Here is a 21,824-nt window from a genome sequence, read left to right on the forward strand (position 1 = left end):
AGTGGCAACCTGTGAAGCTCTGGTGAACTTCATGCCCAAGAGGGTTAAGGCAGTGCTGGAAAATAATGGTGGCCACACAAAATATAGACACGTTTGGCCCAATTTGAACATTTTCACTTAGGAGTGTACTCACTTTTGTTGCCAACGATTTAGACATTAATGACTGTGTGTTGAGTTATTTTGAGGGGAAAGCAAATTTACAATTATACAAGCTGTACACTAACTACTTTACATTTTAGCAAAGTGTCATTTCTTCAGTGTTGTCACATGAAAAGATGTTATAAAATATTTACAAAAATGTGAGGGGTGTACTCTCTTCTGTGAGATACTGTAAGTTTACCTTTTAACAAAAAATAATAAATGCACATTTTTTTGCAGGTAAAAAAATGTGCATTTATTATTTTTTGTTTGTGGAGCCTCAAAACCATTGCACCAGAGATCAGCAGAATGAATGAATGACGCTGTCAGGCTGGCAGGCAGAGCCTTGCATGGCCACGTTTTTGTTTTAATTGTGTCAGCTAGTGGGGAGGAGAAGATCCCTCAGAAGCTATCACAGCAGGGGTTGGGAGGGTGTGGGGACCTGTCAGATCATAACATGTTACACCTTGAATATGGGTGTAACATGTTATGAAAGGTGAACTTATCCCTGAAGATTACCACCTCTCCAATGTCTGGAGAGTTTCTCAATACCCTGACATTTCAGACCACTTGAGTCTCTGTTGTGACATACAATAAACATTTCCAATAACAGTGTGCCACAACAGAGACCCACATAGTCTGAATCTTTGGGATATCAATTGAAGAGAAAATAAAGTTTTGTTGTTAGGTGGAGGTAGGATAGGCTTGTTCTCTCGGTCTTTCATATAATAGACATTCTGAAAAGTTTCATAATCTGTAAAAATTGTCCTTCCTCACTCTAGGAAAAAGGAAGCCCATTTTGGGGGCAAATTCTTATCTGGTTACTTTTTCCCTTAAGAATTATTCAAAGATGTTATGCAAAGATTTAGGCTTTTTCCATCTTCAGTGTCCGAAACAAAGGTTCTGATTTACAAATTCCTGGTGTGTTGCAAACCTGAATGTGGTTTCCAATGGCTTTGTTTAAATAACACCCACATTTTTTCCCAATGCTAAATGCTCACTCAAGGTCTCATAAATTGCAGCCTGTCTAAAAAGGCTTTTAAGCTGTGGGGCAAACCTGTATGCTATTTCCATCCTCAGTGTCTAAAAAAGACATTAAATTGTGAAGGTTGCAACTATAGGCAAAACTTTTTTTCTTTATTTTGAATCGAGCAAGGGAGTGTCATAACCCCTGTCAGAAATTTTTTCGCCATCTGTGTCCCAATGGGAAAGTTTACCTCCACTTCCTGTCCCATTGCCAAACAGGAAATGACAGAAAAACCCTGCAAATTAAAGGAATTTCTTGGGGAGATGAAAACCTGTATGCGATTTACATCCTCAGTGTCCAAAAGACACTGAGTATCCCATCAATATCCTTAGGCTCAGGACAATAAGGATGTACAGCTAGGTCCATATATATTTGGGCACAGGCACAATTTTAAATTTTTTTCAGGTATTTGCCAAAATATATTCAAGCTATTGTTATATAATGAATATGGGCTGAAAGTTCACACTCTCAGGTTTAATTTGAGGATATATACATCCAAATTGGAGGAAGGGTTTAGGAGTTATTGCTCTTAAGAGTAGCCATCCCCCGTTTTTCAAGGGACCAAAAGTAATTGGACAATTGAATATAATCATAAATAAAATGTTCATTTTTTAATATTTTGTTGAGAATCCTTTTCCTGCAAAGACTGCCTGAAGTCTGGAACCCATAAAAATTGCCAAAGACTGGGTTTCCTCCTTTCTGATGCTTTGCCAGGCTATAACTGCAGCTGTCTTCAGTTGTTCTTTGTGGGTCTTTCTGCCTTTAGTTTTGCCTTCAGCAAGTGAAATGCATGCTCAATTGGGTTGAGATCAGGTGATTGACTCGGCCATTGCAGAATATGCCACTTCTTTTCCTTCAAAAGCTCCTGGGTTGCTTTTGCAGTGTGTTTTGGATCATTGCCCATCTGTACTGTGAAGCGCCGTGCAATCAACATGTGCAAGCTGCATTTGACTGAATCTGGGCTGACAGTATATCTCTAAACACTGCAAAATGTATCTGACCGCTTCTGTCTTCTTTGACATCATCAATTATTATTATTATTATACAGTATTTATAAAGCGCCAATAGTTCGCTCAGCGCTGTACATTACAGAGGGGAACAGAACATGTGACAGAACAATACCAATACAATGCAAAATATGAGGGGATCGAGGGCCCTGCTCTTTCGAGCTTACAATCTAGGATCAATAAACACCAATGACCCAGTGCCACTGAAAGCCATGCATGCCCATGCCATCACACTGCCTCCACCATGTTTTACAGATGATGCTGTGTGCTTTGGATCATGAGCTGTTTCAAGCCTTCTCCACGCTTTTTTCTTCTCGTCATTTTGGAACAGATTAATCTTCGTTTCATCCGTCCAAAGAATCCTTTTTTTAGATGTTTTTTGGCAAAGTCGAATCTGGCTTTTCTACTCTTCAGGTTTATGAATGGTTTGCACCTTGTGGTGAACCCTCTGTATTTGCTCTTGTGAAGTCTTCTTTGATTGTAGACTTTTGAAAATGATACGCCCACCTCCTGGAGAATGTCCTTAACTTGTCTGGATGTTGTGAATGGGTTTTTCTTTACCATAGATAGTATCCTGCGATAATCCACTACTGTTGTCTTCTTTTTATGTTGCTGAGCTCACCAGTGCGTTATTCTTTCCTCAGAATATACCAAATGCATGATGTAGGTTCACAGCAATAGATTTCAAATGCAAATACTACACTTAGAATAAACTCCAGACCTTTTACCTGCTTAATTGATGAAGAAATAAAGAAGCAGCCCACACTTGGCCATGAAACCGCTTTTGATTCAAGTGTCCAATTACTCTTGGTACCTTGAAATAGGGGGATGGCTACTCTTAAGAGCTGTAATTCCTAAACTCTCCTTCCAATTTGGATATACATACCCTCAAATTAAACCTGAGAGTGTGCACTTTCAGCCCATATCCATTATATAACTATAGCTTGAATATGTTTTGGTAAATACCTGGAAAAAACTAAAATTGTGCCTGTGTCCAAATATATATGGACCTAACTTTGTTTACCTCAAAGCAATAGCTTCTGTTAGGAAGATGGACTCCCTCTTTTCCCTACCCTCAGGACCTCATAAGGGACATCCTGCTTCAAATTCAACCATCGCTAGATAGATAAGGCAACTCATCACCAAGGCTTACACTCTAAAGGAAACAAACTCCTCCTGAGCTTTTACATGCCTGTTCCACCAGGTCCATTGGTGTTTTCTGGGTATTCTGGAACCAAACCTCTGCAGCCTAACTTTGTGCGGCAACCTCCTGGTCCTATGTTTTTCAAAGTTCTACCAGGTACATGTTCAGTCTTATGCGGAAGCAACTATCAGTCACCAGGATCTTGCAGCGGCACTCTAAAGTTGGGTATGTCTATCCTTGTGGTTGTTGGACCTGGTGGCACAGTTCTGTTTGTCTAGTTGTTGCACATTCTTCTCATTCATTGCTTGGGGATGTCCCAAGTTCTATAAATACTCAGCCTGTGTCCTGTACTGTACTCCCAAGATACGGAATGTACAGGTAAGTCAAAATTTCCTTATCTATTCCTACACTGTACTTGTTTCTTCTGTAAAAGCTGTTATGGCCATTTTGCAGACTGCTAATAGGTATCTCTGGAGCCTACGTCTGCTCCTGTTGCCAGTGCTAGAGTGGGGAAGCATAATTGGCAGAAACAAGCACATAGACTCTTACTCTTGAATGGCAAGTGCTATAGTTCAAACTCTGACAAGTGTAATATTTGAAATTAAATCAAATAAGACAGTGTGAATTTCAGACTGGTGCACTTGTTAGTAAACAAAGCTCTGTTTTCTCCCAAGCAAAAATGCTACATGTACTGTGCTCCGCATAAAAGAGTACACCCCAACAGATTTATCAGAAAACCTTTACTTTCTTTCAGAATCAACATTTTCTCTGGAACACTATACTACAAAATACTCCCACAAATGCGGGCCATTGATTGCAAACAATATGTGTTAATTTGCACACAAAGAAAAGTATTTTTCCTAACAAATTCAGTAAAGACCATGTTTCAAAAATGAATACACCACAATGAAAGTGTTAGGAGCAAAGCTACATGTTAGACAACAAAATCCTAATTATCAAGAATTCAACTACAGGTGAGTTCATTTATACATTAATCAGGTGTCCAGCAGACAGTTGATTATAAAAGGCGTTACTTAACAAAGAAAACCCCCTCCCATGGCATGCTGTCAGCAATGGTACCACATGGAAAAGAAATGTCACAAGGCCTGAGAAAGAAAATCATTTCTTTACACGAGAAAGTTGAGGGCTACAAGATCAGCAAAGCTCTACTTATCAGTCAGAATATTGTAGCAAAAGTGATACAAAAATGTAATATGGAACTGCAACCATTTCACAGGGACGTCCAGACCATCCAAGGAAGTTAACACCTCGACAGGAGCGTCTTCTGATGAGAAGAGTTGAAGAAAGTCACCATGCATGTTTGCTGCAGTTAGCTAAAGCTATAGAAAGCTAAACTGGGGTGATTGTTTCCTATTACACAATACGGCGTACACTGCAGAGGAATGGCATGCATGGGTGTTGTCCATGAAGGAAGCCTCTCCTAAAGCTCATGCACAAAAAGGCCTGCCTAGAATTTTCCAGGGCCCATACTGAAAAAGAAGAAGACTACTGGGACTCTGTACTCTGGAGTGATGAGACCAAGATGAATGTTTTTGGAACTGATGGCTTCAAAACTGTATGGGGTCACAAAGATGAGGAGTACAAAGAAAAATGCATGGTGCCTACAGTGAAACATGGTGGTGGCAGTGTCCTTCTGTGGGGCTGCATGAGTGCTGCTGGTGTGGGGGAGCTGCCTTTCATTGATGGTATCATGAATTCACAGATGTACTGCTCTATATTGAAAGAGGAGATGCTACCATCACTCTGTGCCCTATTCCAAAATGACAATGATGCAAAACACACATCTAAGGCCACTGCTGCATTTCCGAAGAAGAACAGGGGGAAAGTAATTCAGTGGCCAAGTATGTCTCCTGATCTGAACCCAATTGAACACCTATGGAGAAATTTGAAGAGACAAGTTGTGCATCACTTTACATCCAGCATCCAGGCTCTAAAAGAGGTTATTCTTGAAGAAAGGAAAAAGATAGATGTCGCCAACTTGTTCATTTTGTGCCTAGAAGACTTGGTGCTGTCCTTACAAATCACGGAGGTCATACAAAATACTAGATGTGGTAGTTTTTGTTGTGGGGTGTATTCATTTTTGCATCAACTAATTTGAGTAAAACTGAAGATTTTATAATCTAAGTTATTTCATTAACCTTACTTTCCTGCAATGAGCTAAACAAATGTTCTATAAATCTCAGTTGTGTCAAAATTTTGGAAATTGTTCTTGTGTTCATTAAGATATTGATTCCTTTCAAAATGAGTATACTCATTTATGCTGAGCACTGTATGTAGATGTTAAAGTAGAATTCCTGGTAAAACTTGACTTCTGTTAAAAATGCTCCTTTCACCCCATAGCACCTTTCTAACTACCCTGTGTAAGAAAGATCTACACTATATTGCCAAAAGTATTGGGACACTCCTCCAAATCATTGGATTCAGGTTTTTCTATCACCTCTATGGCCACAGGTGTATAAAATCAAGCACCTTGGAATGCAGACTGCTTCTACAAACATTTGTGAAAGAATGGGTCGCTCTCAGGAGCTCAGTGATTTCAGGCGTGGTACCGTGATAGGTTGCGACCTGTGCAAGAAGTCCATCTGTGAAATTTCCTTGCTACTAAAGATTCCACGGTCAGCTGTTAGTGATATTATAGCAAAGTGGAAGCAACTGGGAACAACAGCAACTCAGCCACAAAGTAGTAAGCCACGTAAAATGACAGAGCGGGATCAGCGCATGTTGAAGCGCACAATACGCAGAAGTTACCAGCTGTCTGCAGAGTCAATAGCTAAAGACCTCCAAACTTTGTGTGGCCTTCAGATTAGCAGAACAACAGTGCATAGACAGCTTCATGGAATGGGTTTCCATGGCCGAGCAACTGCATCCAAGCCTTACGTCACCAAGTGCATTGCAAAGCATCGGATGCAGTGGTGTAAAGCACATTGCCACTGGACTGTAAAGCAGTAGAGATGTGTTCTCTGGAGTGACGAATCACGCTTCTCTGTCTGGCAATCCGACGGACATGTCTGGGTTTGGCGGTTGCCAGAAAAACGGTACATGCCTGACTGCATTGTGCCAATTGTAAAGTTTGGTGGAAGGGGATTATGATGTGGGGTTGTTTTTCAGGAGTTGGGCTTGGCCCCTTTGTTCCAGTGAAGGGAACTCTTAAGGCGTCAGCATACCAAGACTGTGAGCCAGGCCTTCTCGTCGGACATCAGTGCCTGACCTCAAAAATGTGCTTCTGGAAGAATGGTCAGACATTCCCATAGAGACACTCCTAAACGTTGTGGACAGCCTTCCCAGAAGAGTTGAAACTGTTATAGGTGCAAAGGGTGGGCCAACTCAATATTGAACAATACGGATAAAGACTGGGATGCCATTAAAGTTCATGTGCATGTAAAGGCAGGCATCCAACTACTTTTGGCAATATAGTGTATATACTTACCTATTTTCAGGATGGTCCTGTCCGATCACATGATCTCCCCAGTGTTAGGCAGCGCTGGCTGAAGGGGAGAGGTAAGAGCAATTGACAATGGTTGGTAATGTCTGGGAGTGGTGACGTCACCCATAGGCTCCTATGGCCCATCAGTTATCAGCACTCCTTTTCTCCCCTGCAGTTCCAGAGGGGAGCTGAATCATGCAACCGCACTGCAGTGGTCTGAAAATAGGTAAGTATTCAGATCTTTCTTGCACAGGTTAGTCAGAATAGGTGTTCGGAAGGGCTAGGGGACATTTTTAAGAATATTTAGGTTTTGCAACCTTAAAGGATAAGTTCACCTTTCATACCATGTTACACCCATATTTAGGGTGTAACATGTTGTGATTAGACCAACCCTCGTTCCCCTGCTTTGACAGTTAGTGGGGGAACTTCTCCCCTCTCGCTAGCTGTGAAATTATAAAAAAAAAAAGCGTGGTCATATGGGGCTCCTCCTTCGTCTCTACCTCTGAGGAAGTGCGTGCACACAAAACGCATCAGGTGGAGCCCAGGACATCGTGACGTCATCCACGAGGCACCGGCGGCCATCTTTGATTTTGGATGGTCAGTCACTTGTATTTATCTGACATTGCTGTGACCTATTTCACCCCTATGCTCATCGTTTTTTGATAATAAAGCTTCTACCTAATTACTACACTATGAGTACTTCCCTTGGTCTCCCTTGAGGAGCTTTCAACTTTCAGAGCCCTTCTGTGATCCACCTATCAGTTCCAGAGAGGGGAACGACCTGTAATCCAGGATTTCTTACCCGCATATCCCTTAAAGGGGATCTCTGGCACTCCGGATCCATCTTCACCATACGAGGGCGTTTCATCTTCACTATCTCCAGTTCCAATCCATATCCTGACCAGAGAGAGGGGGGATCTTCATGATATTTACACACCACGTATTTTTAATACGCCTCTGGTTAGTGTGCATTTTTACCATATGCACTGGGAACACAGGGAGCACCATTACAGGATTTTTCTTGCAGTTTATGATCAGATATTTACCAATTACTGATTATTATTGTATATACTGGTACCTTTCATTGACTATTAGTGCTGCATTTTATATTTTATGCTATTTTCACAAGGTTTTATGTGGTTTTCTTGTTCAGCTGTTTTTACTTTTAGAGCGCTCACTGTAGCATTTTATTACGTATGGCGCTCCGCTCGCCTGGCTGTGTCACTCATCACTGTGGTATGTGAATGACAAACTACAAGTCCTTACAGCCTTAGCAACTGTCAGCTTGTAGTTTTCAGTGAACCAACAAGTTGCTGTGGTAGTTTATTGAGTCTTCCTATCAGTATCCGAACTGCGTTTTTATGCTGTGAACCGGCCCTAAAGCATTTGTATTGCTTGAGCTTGGTTTAGCACATCTGTGGGATTGCTTTAATGAAACTGGAAAGGGAAAAAATCTGGTGCAGCTGTGCATGGTAGTCAATCAGCTCCTAACGTCAGCTTGTTCAATTAAGCTTTGACAAAAAAAAAATTTGGAAGCTGACTAGTTTCTTTGCAAAGCTGCTCCAGATTTTGCACTCTCCAGTTTTAGTAAATCAATCCCCATAATGTCATGCTTTAGTCCCAGCACGTGACAGAATCCCTCTGCCAGGTGCCTTCCTCTCCCATTTTCTTCTACTTTGCTTAACCTGTTCCAAAGAGCAGTGAAATACAGTAGGATTTGGAAGTTTAAAAGCATTATCATGCGACCTGCTCCAGACCTACCTCCGACAGTCTAAAATGTGTGAAACCTGATAGACATATACTGGAAAATTGATGAATCTGTGCTTTTTTAAAATTGTTATTTTTACAGTCTACAGGAGAGAAGCAAGAGGAGATATATATATATATATATATATATATATATATATATATCTGTTATGGTTGTGTAATAATACATTTCTAACTCTACGACCCTGAATACAAGAGGTCAATAATCTTCTCTATCATCAGCTGGCTATGAGGATTGGCACATTTAGCTGCGGGAGGGGGTGCTATGGCCAGAACGAGATTCCCTAGAGTGTCCAAAAGGAGCTTAGTCTTTAATATCCTGATAGGAGGTTTTAAAGCACTGCAGGAAAAATCTGTATATATTCATACGAGGAAGCCGTGTGGAGCAGTTCTCTTATTATATCTCGGTGATCTCTTGTGGTATATTTGACAAGCTAAAAAGGGATACCACTTTCCTATCCCATTCTTGAAGCGACAAGGGCATTGATTTATTGGAAACCCTTCATATATGACAGTTTTTGCCAGCTGTATCTGTGAACATACCACAACTGAGGGCAAGGGGTGAGACCTACTTTTGCTGTTATCCACTGAGAATTGGAAGATTAGTTTTTTTCTTAGTTTTATTACTGATTCTTTGACATGATACCTGGCAAGATCCTAGTCTACCGAGCTCCTGAGGGAGCCACTAGGAGCGAGGTATACAAAAGCACCAGGAGACGTAAGAAGAGCTTGGGAGATTTGTACCAGAATGGCTATAGAATCAAAGCTGGACCTACTGGAAGGGATAAACCAGATGCATCAGGATGGTCCCAGTCCTTGGCCTCTTGTTACAGGATGGCATGTTACTGGGGTAAGAACTGCTTACTGTCCTTAAAAAAAACAAAAAACCTATGTTGTTTATACATATCTAGCATTTGTTTCCTAGTAGTTATTTCAGCTTGAGTTTATTTATTGATACAGCATTAGATATGTATCTGTGTAAGTTTAATAGGGCTGAAACACACAAACAGTGACATGACATATAGCAGTTTACAGAATAGAGCAAGTGCTGTTAATTGGATGGTTCAACCTTGTCTTTGTAAGGACACTCTATAGTGATAATAAAGTGGCCATACCTCTTTGCTGTGTTTTTCTTATAAGCAAGTCGACTTGTTTTTGTATTTATATTAAGCTTTGAATGAATTGCATAGATGTCTTATTGGAGCTGTGTGGTGTTATAATTGTGTATAGGAGGCCATAGTTCACACAGCACTTGAAGTTTATACTGACCACAACCAAACGTTATGGCATTGCCAGTATTAAAATGACATGGCCAACATTTGGGCCATCTAAACAACTTTATTAAAACCCCAAATAAATCCTTTCTTTTCTGATTCATACAGTATTTATTGTATATGTAAACACAGTAACTAAAATCTATATAAGCTTTGTTTTGTTAATGTAATTTCAAATTTAATTTTCAATCTTCTCAAATTGTCAGCTTTTATTGAACTAATACCTGGTGATCCTGCCCTGAAAGTTTATGTTCAGGCACTTCCTGTTATCAGGTCACAATAACATATTTTATGTCAATCAAATAATTAAAAGTAGAATACCTGTTGCTTACTACACATATCTTGGAGTCTCTTGGATGAATGTAATTTGATAGTTTTGTAAGCCGTGTACCGGGGTGGGCTTACAAAACTAAGTCACAAACGAGGAAAGCAACCCCAACACCAGCTTTTGTCACAACAGAATTTTACTTAGATGTGGCAAATAAACAAAACCACAAATGCTGGAATATACAATAAATTTACATACACCCAGCCCAAAGGCTGAGACCCCTGTGCTGCACAGCGCGGCGCCTTCTGATGCATGAAGGTAGAAAGTGTAGTAATTTAACTACTGGCGGGCACAACTAAGCTGCCACACCTTACCTGTTATTACCGTAAAAGACCAAGAATCAGTGTATGGATGTATGGTATGGGCTAGCCTGCGGTGCAGCACAACAGCTTACAATCTTACACAAATCTACAGTATTCCCCCTCCCATAACTGGTCCTGTAGCACATGCCTGAGTATTACTTCTGAGCAAAATGCCAGTCTGGCTTGAGTTTGTAGGATTTTATCAGCTCTCCAATGTGAAATGTCACTTTAAGTTGTGGAGTCCTTCCAATGATCAGTAACAACACTTGTGGCCTGACACAAACAGAGACCCTAACTAACGAACTATAGGCCTGCTTCAGTCCTATAGGCGCCAACACTGAAATGAGGTGTGTGCACGATCTTACCGACCAGGGTCTGCTTTGCATCCGCTGGTGACTCTGAACAGAACAAATGTCTCTCCACTAAGCATGCGATGTCACAGTATATATATATTGCTTAGTTCCTCAGCTTCCTGGCAGCAATCTTCCTTTCCTTGAACAGGGTTAGCATCTTGAACACCATCAGCTTCACTCAACTGAATTTCTGATTACGGAGGGCTGTCCTCACATCTGGATGGCATCGGATTCTCAGATCACACAGCCCCCCTTCTCTCTGTCAAGCATGGCTGCTCTCCTCTCCTTTTCCTGTTCACTCTCCAAGTGTAAAAACCCCACCCCTTCATGAATATAGAAATCTCTATGCAGTCTGAGGCTGTGTTAGAAAAAAACGGTGACATCTTGTGGCTAAACTGCAGAATGTCAGTCAGAACGTTTTTAATTTACTTCAATCAGTGTTCAAACAATGAAAGCTGTTTCCCCATCTCACAGTTTGAAGCAGTCCATATATTCAGTGATTTTTCTCTCAGGCCTGATTTCTCACTGCTGGGTGCACGGACTGATGCAGTGTTAGCAAACTTCGAAGTGCCAGGAAACTTCAAAGGGGTAGGAAGGAAAACTTTTCTCGATCAAAAAATTTTTGGCCAGTGTATGTGGTTATTGTTTAGAAATTACATTGATTTTGAAGTCAAATTTTAAAAGCAAAAGACAATTTTCGAACGACATTTGTTTATTCATTGAATGTTTATGAATTTTTTATATCATTTTTGTACGACTTTTCTTACGAACATTCTCGTCTGATAATCTACGCGTGTATAGCCAGCTTTAGTAGTACAGCACACTGTTACACACTGGTAACAGCACACTGGTGCCTCACATTTTTTTGTCTAAATACATTTATTAAGTCATCTGTAGGTTTTCCACCTCATCCACTACAATTGGTTAATATATGATCACTTCTGTTGCTCCCTGTAATGTGTGGGCATTTTAGTGAGGAGTTAAGAATCTAGAGTCCTCACATTTGACTATACTGTGTGCATTTAGGATCTGACCAGGCCTGGACTGCCCATAGGACACACAGGGTATTTGCCGGTGACCCGGAGCCATATGTCCTAGGGCCGGGACCATGGCTATCTTTAATGCAGGGTGATGGTATGCTGTGAGTGCTGGAGCGGTGAGGCCAGAGGGGCTTGAGCGGTGAGCATCGGGGTCGGAGATGCTGGAGCAGTGAGCATTGGAGCCGGAGGAGCTGAAGCAGTGAGCATCGGGGTTGCAGATGCTGGAGCAGTGAGCATCGGGGCCGGAGAAGCTGGAACAGTGAGCATCGGGGCCAGAGGAGCTGGAACGGTGAGCAGGGGGGGCTGGAGGTGTTGGAGCAGTGAGCGGAGAGGTCAGAGCTGCTGGAGAAATTAACTGCGGGGCCGGAGCAGTGAAACAGTGAGGCTGAATTGGACAGGGTAGGAAGAGAGCGGGGATCATTTGCAGCGGGTGTTCAGTTGACATCAAGGCTGTGAGTGCTGAAGGAGTGGAGATCGTGGCTGGAGGAGAGGGGACTTCAAATCTGCAGGAGAATTAGTGGGGATTGCAGCGGGAGCCTGGTGGACATCGCATTAAGGAGGTGGTGGAGAAGGCAGCATCTCCACCGGTGTGTTCAGCGGTAGTTGGGGGGATGCAGTAGACAGCTGTAGTGGTCGCACTGGTGCAGAGGGAGTAGTGACCAGGCCCAGACTGGCTAATGTAGGGGTCCCCAACCACCAGGCCACAGAAGAAGGTAAGCGGCGGCCGCTGTCCAGGTGGAGTTAACACAGTCCGCAGGCATCGCTCACCTACTGCTGAAGTTGAGATCTGCACAGAGAGGAGTCGGCTTTTTATGGTAACATGTGGGTAATCACCCGCTTGTTAATATGATCTGGATCTTCAGCTCCTGCTGATAGGATGGCGTCGTCCGCAGGATGGAAGACCCTGGAAACGACACACAGGCTGAATCCTGCCTCTGCCCTGCTAAAGGTAAGACTGTGCAGGGGAGGTAGAGAAGAATAAGGGGTGTTGTGATTAGAGAGAAAAGGGGGGCATGCCTTCAAGGGGCACTGCAATGGGGAGCTGTGATTCCTAGGGGCACTGTGATATAAAGGGGACTGCACTGTAAAAGGGGATTGTGATCATTAGTCCTCTGTCACAATGCCTTTTACAGGATAGTGCGGAGGGCAGATTCTGTGAGTATCCTGTCGCCAACCCCCTTTGTGTACACATGCCCCCCCCCTCAAAAATTTGACTTCTCATTCTGAAATGCCTGGGTCTTTTTTTTGTCCCAGTTTGGGCCTGACTCTGAACCTCCATGACTGACCTTATAAATGTGGTTCTAAAGCCTAATCATTTTTTACCGTAATGTATTCCTTGCATTGTGGTAAAAAATGTTTAGGCATCGGTTTTGGGCCCTCACTCCCCTTTTATTTACCTAAGCTCTCATTCGATCCAGTGCTGTGCATGTCTGCAGCTCTTCTCTTGACTCTCTTCTGTGTTTCACTGGCTTTGCTGAAGCACCAGGAGCCATTGGCTCCCGCTGCTGCCAATCAAAGCCAGTGACAAGGGAGCGGGGGTTGGGGCCAAGTCCCACTGTCTGTCAATGGACGAAGCAGTGGGGCTCGTGAATGAGCATGCACAAGTGCCCTTATGGGAAGCAGCTTCCTATTGGGGCACTGGACATAGAGGAGGAGCCAGGAGCGCCAGCGGGGACCCAAGAAGAGCAGGTTCAGGGCCTCTCTGTGCAATTCCTCACAGAGTAGGTGAGTATAGACATATTTAATTTTTTCCTTTTGTAAATTCCTTCACTTTAAATTGAATGATACGCTTTTAGTGTGTATAGTTTAAAGTTTAAAAATTATTTTTTGTTCCTAAGGAATGTTACATTATATCCATTTTGTCATTGAATAGGTTATTAATTCAATTGACAGAGTTTTGAATTTGGTGGTAGCTTTCCAGAAAGATGTTAATTTTCTTGCAGTAAAAGGGCTATGTTTTGTGAGCAGCTACTCTGATCTTCTTTGTATACAGATAATCCAGGCTTGGTCCCTAAATGATGAAAATACAACCGACTATTATTACACGGGATTGGAAGTGCCCTTGACTCTGCCCTTGTTTCTAGCTTTTTAATAAAGCACTCCAGTAAAAGTTGTAAATTAATTTGCAATATGCTCAGAATGAATGTCATAGTGTTTAAAGAAGTATTAAACCCACAACCAATAATGTATTATATTGCAGCTTACCCGTTAGATGTAGTGGCTGCATCAGTTTTCTTTTCTTTGGCTTTTTTCCCTCTGTTTTCACTTGGTGATCTGACCAGTAACATACCTATATTAGTGAGACACAACTCTGGATGAATGAGCACAGGAGGCACAGCAGACAGCAGCATTGTCAGTCTAAGGGGGGGATAGTATTAGATGTACTAGCAGATTGAAATACCCCAAACAAATTGAAGGTAAACACCAGTTCACACTTTATAATCGGTTACAGCAAACATTTTTTTCCCCCAAGTGACTTCTACAGCCCATGAGATATAAGCACCTCCTGGAACAAGAACAGGAAAACTCATCACCAAAACTACTTAAACGCTTCCCCCTGTGTGGATGTCCTACAACTTCCTTGACTTTCAGTTGTTATACCGAGATGATGCCTGCAGCTACTTCATCCTGGTATTGTATTTTTCAGCCAGTTTTTACCTGTAATGTAAAAACCATCCTAGCAAATTAGCCATGGATCATGCCTATGATATCTATGGTATTAGAAACCGGAAGCAATAAGTATTTTGTCCCTTTCAGTTTCTGTCTTATATACAAGTTATTGTTAGCTTGTACAAGCTTTGGATCAGATCGATCTTCGTCTGATCTGATGCTGTTAATGGCAGAGGAGACATCTGGGGTCTAATTAATCCTGGGGGGGTGAAGTCATTTTGAGTTGCCAAGGCTCTGGTTCCCATCCATATAAACTGCTGCATTCTGTTGGTGAGCTTGTGCTTTTAAGAAAAAACTGCTGGAAAATTGAGAAAAGAAAGCCTAAAAAAAGGAAACGAATACAGCCATCACATCTAAGAATTGGTAAGCTGCAATATAGTAAATGTTTGCTTTTGTGTTTAATACCACTTTAAGGATGGTGATGCTAAGTGGTTGTTAGATGATAGCCAGTGGGTAATGCTAATGGGTGGGCTTCAGCCAAACTGTGCATAAGTACCAAATTTGTAAAGAGCAATTTCCAAGGTCCCCTGCCAGAAGACCCCCCGCAAGCAAAAAGATAATGGTTAAAAATGTTTATGCATCTTTACCTGTAGCTATTTGTAAGTTTTTTTTCTTTAATATAGTGTATCAGTTTTAACCACTTCAATTCTGGACACTTTTACCCCCTTCCTCCCCAAGCCAATTTTCAGCTTTCAGCACTGTTGGGCGATAAATGACAATTTCTCGGTCAAAGCTGTATGAAATGTTTATCATTTTTTTTCACGCAAATAGAGCTTTCTTTTTGGTGTTATTTAATCACCACTGTGTTTTTTATTTTTTGCAAAATAAACAAGGCCAAACATGTTTAAAAAAAAACCCACTTTTTTCTTCATTTTTGTTATAACATTTTGTAAATAAAAGAATCTTTCTTAATAAATTTCAGTTCATTGTATATTATTTAGTCTGAAGGAAAGCTAGAGTCCGTAAACTATGGGATATACAGTATATCTGAAAACTGATCAATCCAGATGGACTGACTGCTTATCTCATTTCATGAGGCTCTAAAATGTTAGACAGTACAAATATCCCCCACATAACCACTTTTTGGAAAGTAGACAGTCCAAAGTATTTAGTAAGAGCCATGGATTGTTTTCTGAAGTTGTAATTTTTTTGTCACAATATTTAGTAAAATAAAGGCATTTTAAAAAATGTTTTCACTTTTTTTTTTTCACTTACATACTGTGACCAGTGCAGTGCAGTACCAACAGTGGGCTGGTACACGGATCGGTCATCTGCTGTGTCTGGTGGACACAGTGGGTGACCATTTGTACCGGAGTTCAGCCTGTTCTGGGGACGACGTCATAGGACATCCTCCCAGAGCAAAAGGCCTGACAATGGCCCAGGCGGGGAGCAGTTAACCACATTTCGGCAGCTCAGGAAAACCATGTATGCATGCATGTTTGGCCTCATAATCACACTATGTCACAAATTTGGAGGTCTCTAACATCCAGCAGCTCAGTGATGTTGTCATGGAGGAGTGGAAGAGGACTCCAGTAGCAACCTGTGAAGCTCTGGTGAACTCCATGCCCAAGAGGGTTAAGGCAGCGCTAGAAAATAATGGTGATCACACAAAATATTGACACTTTGGTCCCAATGTGAACATTTTCACTTAGGGGTGTACTCACTTTTGTTGCCAGCGGTTTAGACGTTAATACCTGTGTGTTGAGTTATTTTGAGGGAACAGCAAGTTTACACTGTTATACAAGCTGTACACTCACTACGTCGCATTGTAGCAAAGTGTCATTTCTTCAGTGTTGTCACATGAAAATATATAATAAAATATTTACAGAAATGTAAGGGGTGTACTAATTTCTCGGAGATACTGTATATATATACATACATACGCTGCACTGTGCAGGAGCGTCCTGTAATAAAGGCCATTCTGCACTGCAGAGTGAGTGGACTGTTATCCACAATCCAGTAGTTTTCTGCAGGCAGCCTGCAGTTGCTGGAACTGGTGGTCCCTCCCACAGCTCTGCCCTCTGCACAGGCTATGTAGACGGTGATGATGTTACCACTACTTTAAGAAGGTAATAACTGGGCTTGCAAAAACAATTGTTGCACATAAACAAGGATTTATATCCTTTTGTGGCTATCGAGGAATATATTTAAACTAAAGTATTTGTGCCCAGAGTTCAGCTTTAAATATGCTGCACACAGCTTCAAGCTGATGTATACAAGTAGAGCAATGGAAAATTTGCCTAGGTTAAGATAAAAAGCTTATTCTATGCTATGGCCAAACATTTTATCTGAACTTTATTTTTGTGTTTCTGTGTTTCCATTCCATAGTGATATTATGTTATGCTAACTGCTTTATTTTAAATTATGTTTTATACTGTCGACGTTCATGTATAATCTTCACAAGTTCCTGTACAAAATGTACTCAGTTTTTCAATATAATATAATAAAAGGTAATTCTGTTATCCAAAAAAATTAAGCATAACTTATTTATTTATTTACAGGCTTGAGGTTTCTACGAGCGTTGCGACTTATTCAGTTTTCTGAAATTCTGCAATTTTTAAACATTTTAAAAACAAGGTAAGAAAATAATCGCTTTACTACCAATTTAATGTACAAAAATGTAGGTGCATGTAGTTTCTTACATTACAGATAAGAACCCTTAGCAGGATCCCATCCAAGTTAAACCAAAGTGGCATTTTCATTTTCTTTTGCTGCTGCCTACCATGCACAGTGTTTTCAACAGTCACCCTCTTAGCAGCCAGCTTGCATTCTAAACTGACTAAGCAAACCACTGTCTGGTCTTTTATATGGCACATTTCCGACTTATCCCAGTATGTAGCAGTGCTCCTTAGTGTAGATTTGTATGATAGTGCTTCCATGTATGCAGCAGTGCTGCCTTATGCAGGGATATGTAGCAGGCAGTGTGGGAGCAGTGTGCAAGTATATAACCATGTGTGCAGCAGTGTTGCCGAGTATCAGTGTGGGCAGCAATGCTCCATATTGTCAGTGCGTAAAGCAGGTTTGAGCAGTGTGCTGTGTACGGAGTGCAGAGTTGAGCAGTGCGCTGTGTACATAGTGCAGAGTTGAGCAGTGCGCTGTGTACATAGTGCAGAGTTGAGCAGTGTGCTGTGTACAGAGTGCAGAGTTGAGCAGTGTGCTGTGTACAGAGTGCAGAGTTGAGCAGCGCGCTGTGTACAGAGTTGAGCAGCGCGCTGTGTACAGAGTGCAGAGTTGAGCAGCGCGCTGTGTACAGAGTGCAGAGTTGAGCAGCGCGCTGTGTACAGAGTGCAAGGTTGGGCAGTGCGCTGTGTACAGAGTTCAGATTTGAGCAGTGCGCTGTGTACAGAGTGCAGGATTGGGCAGTGTGCTTTGTACAGAGTGTAGGGTTGAGGTGTGCATATCTCACAAGCCAGTTTACAACCAAAAATAGTTTATCCCCATGGGATAAAGCATACACTTGTGTTCAAAATAATAGCAGTGTGTTGAAAAAAGTGAATAAAGCTCAAAATCCTTCTAATAGCTTTTATTTCCATACACACAAATGCATTGAGAACACTACACATTCTATTCCAAATCAAAACATGAAGAAAAATATATAAAATTTGTGTTGTTCCTCTAACAAAGTTGAAGAAAAGTGAATATTAGACTGTTCAAAAAAAATAGCAGTGTTTGTATTCTTTACAAACTCAAACATTCACTATATAAACTGGAAAATGTTTGAAGATTTTGCTTTCTTTTGAATCACTTAATATTTAGTTGTATAACCACTTTTTCTGAGAACTGCTGTACGTCTGTGTTGCATGGAGTCAACTTCTGGCACCTGTGAACAGGTATTCCAGCCCAGGATGATTGGACTACATTCCACGGTTCTTCTCTATTTCTTGGTTTTGCCTCAGAAACTGCATTTTTGATGTCACCCCACAAGTTTTCTATTGGATTAAGATCCGGGGATTGGGCTGGCCACTCCATAATGTCAATCTTGTTGGTCTGGAACCAAGATGTTGCACGTTTACTGGTGTGTTTGGGGTCGTTTGTGTTGTTGGAACACCCATTTCAAGGGCATTTCCTCTTCAGCATAAGGCATCATAACCTCTTCAAGTATTTTGATGTATTCAAACTGATCCATGATCCCTGGTATGCGATAAATAGGCCCAACACCGTAGTATGAGAAATATCCCCATATCATGATGCTTGCGCAACCATGCTTCACTGTCCTCACAGTGTACTGTGGCTTGAATTCAGTGTTTGGGGGTCGTCTGACAAACTGTTTTTGGCCACTAGACCCAAAAAAAACAATCTTACTTTCATCAGTCCTCAAAATGTTGCGCCATTTCTCTTTAGGCCAGTCAATGTGCAATCAATTGTAACCTCTTCAGCATGTGTTTTTTTCAACAGTGGGACTTTACGGGGGCTTCTTGCAGATAGCTTGGCTTCACATAGGCGTCTTCTAATTGTAACAGTACTCACAGGTAACTTTAGACCTTCTTTGATCTTCCTGGAGCTGATTGTTGGCTGAGTCCTTGCCATTTTGGCTATTCTTCTATCCATTTGAATGGTAGTTTTTCGCTTTCTTCCACGTCTTTCAGGTTTTGGTTGCCATTTTAAAGCATTTGTGATCATTTTAGCTGAGCAGCCTATCATTTTCTGCACTTCTTTATATGTTTTCCCCTCCCCAATCAACTTTTAAATCAAGGTACGCTGTTCTTCTGAACAATGTCTGGAACGACCCATTTTCTTCAGAATTTCAGAGAGAAATGCACTGTAACCAGCATGTACAACATTTGCTGCCTTCCTTCCTTAAATAAGGGCAATAATTGCCACCTGTTTTTCAAAGAATGAATGACCTCACTAATAGAACTCCACACTGCTATTATTTTGAACAAGCCCCTTTCAATGAGTGATTCAATTACACAGAATCAGCAGCATGCATGTCATGACTGTTGGGTCTGTTGGATTTCTATTACTCTACTACACCTGCTAGGAAATTATTTTCCATGTAGAAATATCATTTCTACCAAAAACAGTGATTGATCAGGTTAGTGATGTCTGACTGCTATTATTTTGAACACAACTGTATGTGTAGTTAAGGAACAAGTCAAAGGTCAGTAATTAATTGTTTTGAAGAAATGGAGAGCAGTAGGAGCGAAATGAGCAAGAAATTGACTGGAGCGCACAATAACCTGGTAAACAGGAAGTGCAGAGACATAGCTTAAATCAGGGAGTTCATGGGAGGAGCAAAGGGTTCACGATTCACCAGAAACAAGACACAAAGCAAGGTTGTCTAAAGAATCAGGCTGGGAGCTGTCTAGCGTCTCAGTTGTCACAGCAAGAAGAAACAAAACCAGACACTACACCAGGTTCTGATCCAGATCCTGGCACAAGGTAAGCTCTGATTTACATACTAGGGCCAGCTCACTCATACCATAAAATTGGTTAGGCAGGAAACAAAAATTGTACTAATACAATTTACTACATATCGCTTTTAATGAAAATTAATTTGTAGTGGTAGATAGCTTGCAAGTCCAGAGCCTTTTGTTAACTGATAAAGTGAAACCGAACCAAGCAGTTTTTGACCTAAAAGTCAGGTCTTACACCAAATTTTATTTGACATAAGCAAAAGAGGCATCCTAGTGAGGGTCACTGGAGGACTATCTTGTATTAGACACCATCTAAAAGTGCTCAGGATTCTACTCTCTAAGTCAACACTGGTGAAAAAGGAATATAAGCAAGCATATTCTGCCTTATAGCAGTCGACTACAGTATATGCTCATCTACACCTGGTTATTTTATTTTTCATGAAATGTATATCATACTATGTATTGGAATCTTGTAAAGGTTTGTAAAATATGGCTTAAAATATGAGTTATGATGACACTGAATTACTTACAAATATGATAAAAAAAAATAACGTGAATAGACCTAACCCTAGTTAGAAGGCAGAGGGTAATTTATAAAGATGCTTTGGTAGTGCAGCTGAAGTAGGCTGTTGGTAGCCAATTATTCTCTGGCATGAAACATGATAGTACACACCTCTTTATAAAGCCAGTCAGGCCCAGTAATCACAATGGCAGACCAACAGGTCAGGACAAACACACTTTTATTGGGCACCCTGTTGATTTAACCACTTCAATAACGGGCACTTTTACCCCCTTTCTGCCCAGGCCAATTTTCAGCTTTCAGCGCTGTCGCACTTTGAATGACAATTGTGCGGTCATGCAACGCTGTACCCATATGAAAATACTATGATTTTCTTTCACACAAATAGAGCTTTCTTTTGGTAGTATTTAATCACCACTGAGTTTTTTGTTTTGTGCTAAGTAAAACAAAAAATACCTGAAACCTTTGGAAAAAAATGCATTTTTCTTTGTTTCTGTTATACAATTTTGCAAATAAATAACAATTCTTCATAAATTTAGGTCAAATTGTATTCTGTTACATTTCCTTGGTGAAAATACCCCAAATTAGTGTATATTATTTAGTCTGTAGGAAAGTTATAGAATCCACAAACCAAGGTATATATATCTGACAAACGATCAATCAATCCGTATGTACTGATGGCCCATCTCATTTCTTGAGGCCCGAAAACTCCAGGATAGTACAAGTACCCCCCAAATCACCCATTTTTTGGAAAATAGTTCAAGATATTTAGTAAGAGGCATAGTGAGTTTTTTGTAGGGTGTAATTTTTTGTTACAATTTTCACCAGTCCAATACAGAATTATTATATAACTGGTGTGGCGATGATCAGAGACACTGACTGGTGACAGTATGTAAAAAAAAAAAAAAAAAATTATATATAATAATTCAATTTTTTATTACCTTTTTTTACATTTTTTTTTTTCAACACTGTGACCAAAGCAATACAATGTTACCATAGCAACAATGAACTACTCTGGGCAAGTGATTAGGATTTTTTTTAACACATTATGAATGCTAATACCAATGTATTTCATTGATATTTGCAATCGTTGTTACTGAATGAATCTGATTCAATCAGTCTTTTGTTGTGATTAGCTGTGATTTGGCAAAGCTCATCACATGATACAGATGGGCTGTGATTGGCCTTGTGTGTATCATGTGACTGCTTTGACCAGTCACAGCTAACATAATTGTATACAATGGATAGATGTGACAAGTCTCAGTTTCAGCAGACAGGGTGGTTACTTTCCCTAAAGTGACACTGAAGTGACAAAAAAGATACTTTATTCAAGTATCTTCTTCTTTTCTTGACTCAAAAAATAACCTTTTATTGCTTCCAGCCTCTGCCAAATATCCAAATTCTTTTTTTTGTTGCTGCTGTAATCTGACTTTCTGTTAGAGGGTGACTAAA

The 21,824-nt window shown here is 40.8% G+C and overlaps 1 protein-coding gene across 18 annotated transcripts in view; it reads left to right on the forward strand.

Annotated features, from left to right (window-relative positions):
* Positions 1-21,824, forward strand: part of KCNMA1 (potassium calcium-activated channel subfamily M alpha 1) — a 976,002-nt gene that overhangs the window by 524,360 nt on the left and 429,818 nt on the right. For all 18 annotated transcript variants that reach the window (XM_089682563.1, XM_089682562.1, XM_089682551.1 and 15 more), the window contains exon 6: positions 16,997-17,072. In XM_089682563.1, coding sequence (XP_089538689.1) covers positions 16,997-17,072 — 76 coding nt within the window. The remainder of the gene's footprint in view (positions 1-16,996; positions 17,073-21,824) is intronic.

This window comes from Staurois parvus, unplaced genomic scaffold (assembly GCF_062004578.1).
Source record: "Staurois parvus isolate SC_StPar_1 unplaced genomic scaffold, SC_StPar_1.0 ptg000291l, whole genome shotgun sequence".
Taxonomy (NCBI): Eukaryota; Metazoa; Chordata; class Amphibia; order Anura; family Ranidae; genus Staurois; species Staurois parvus.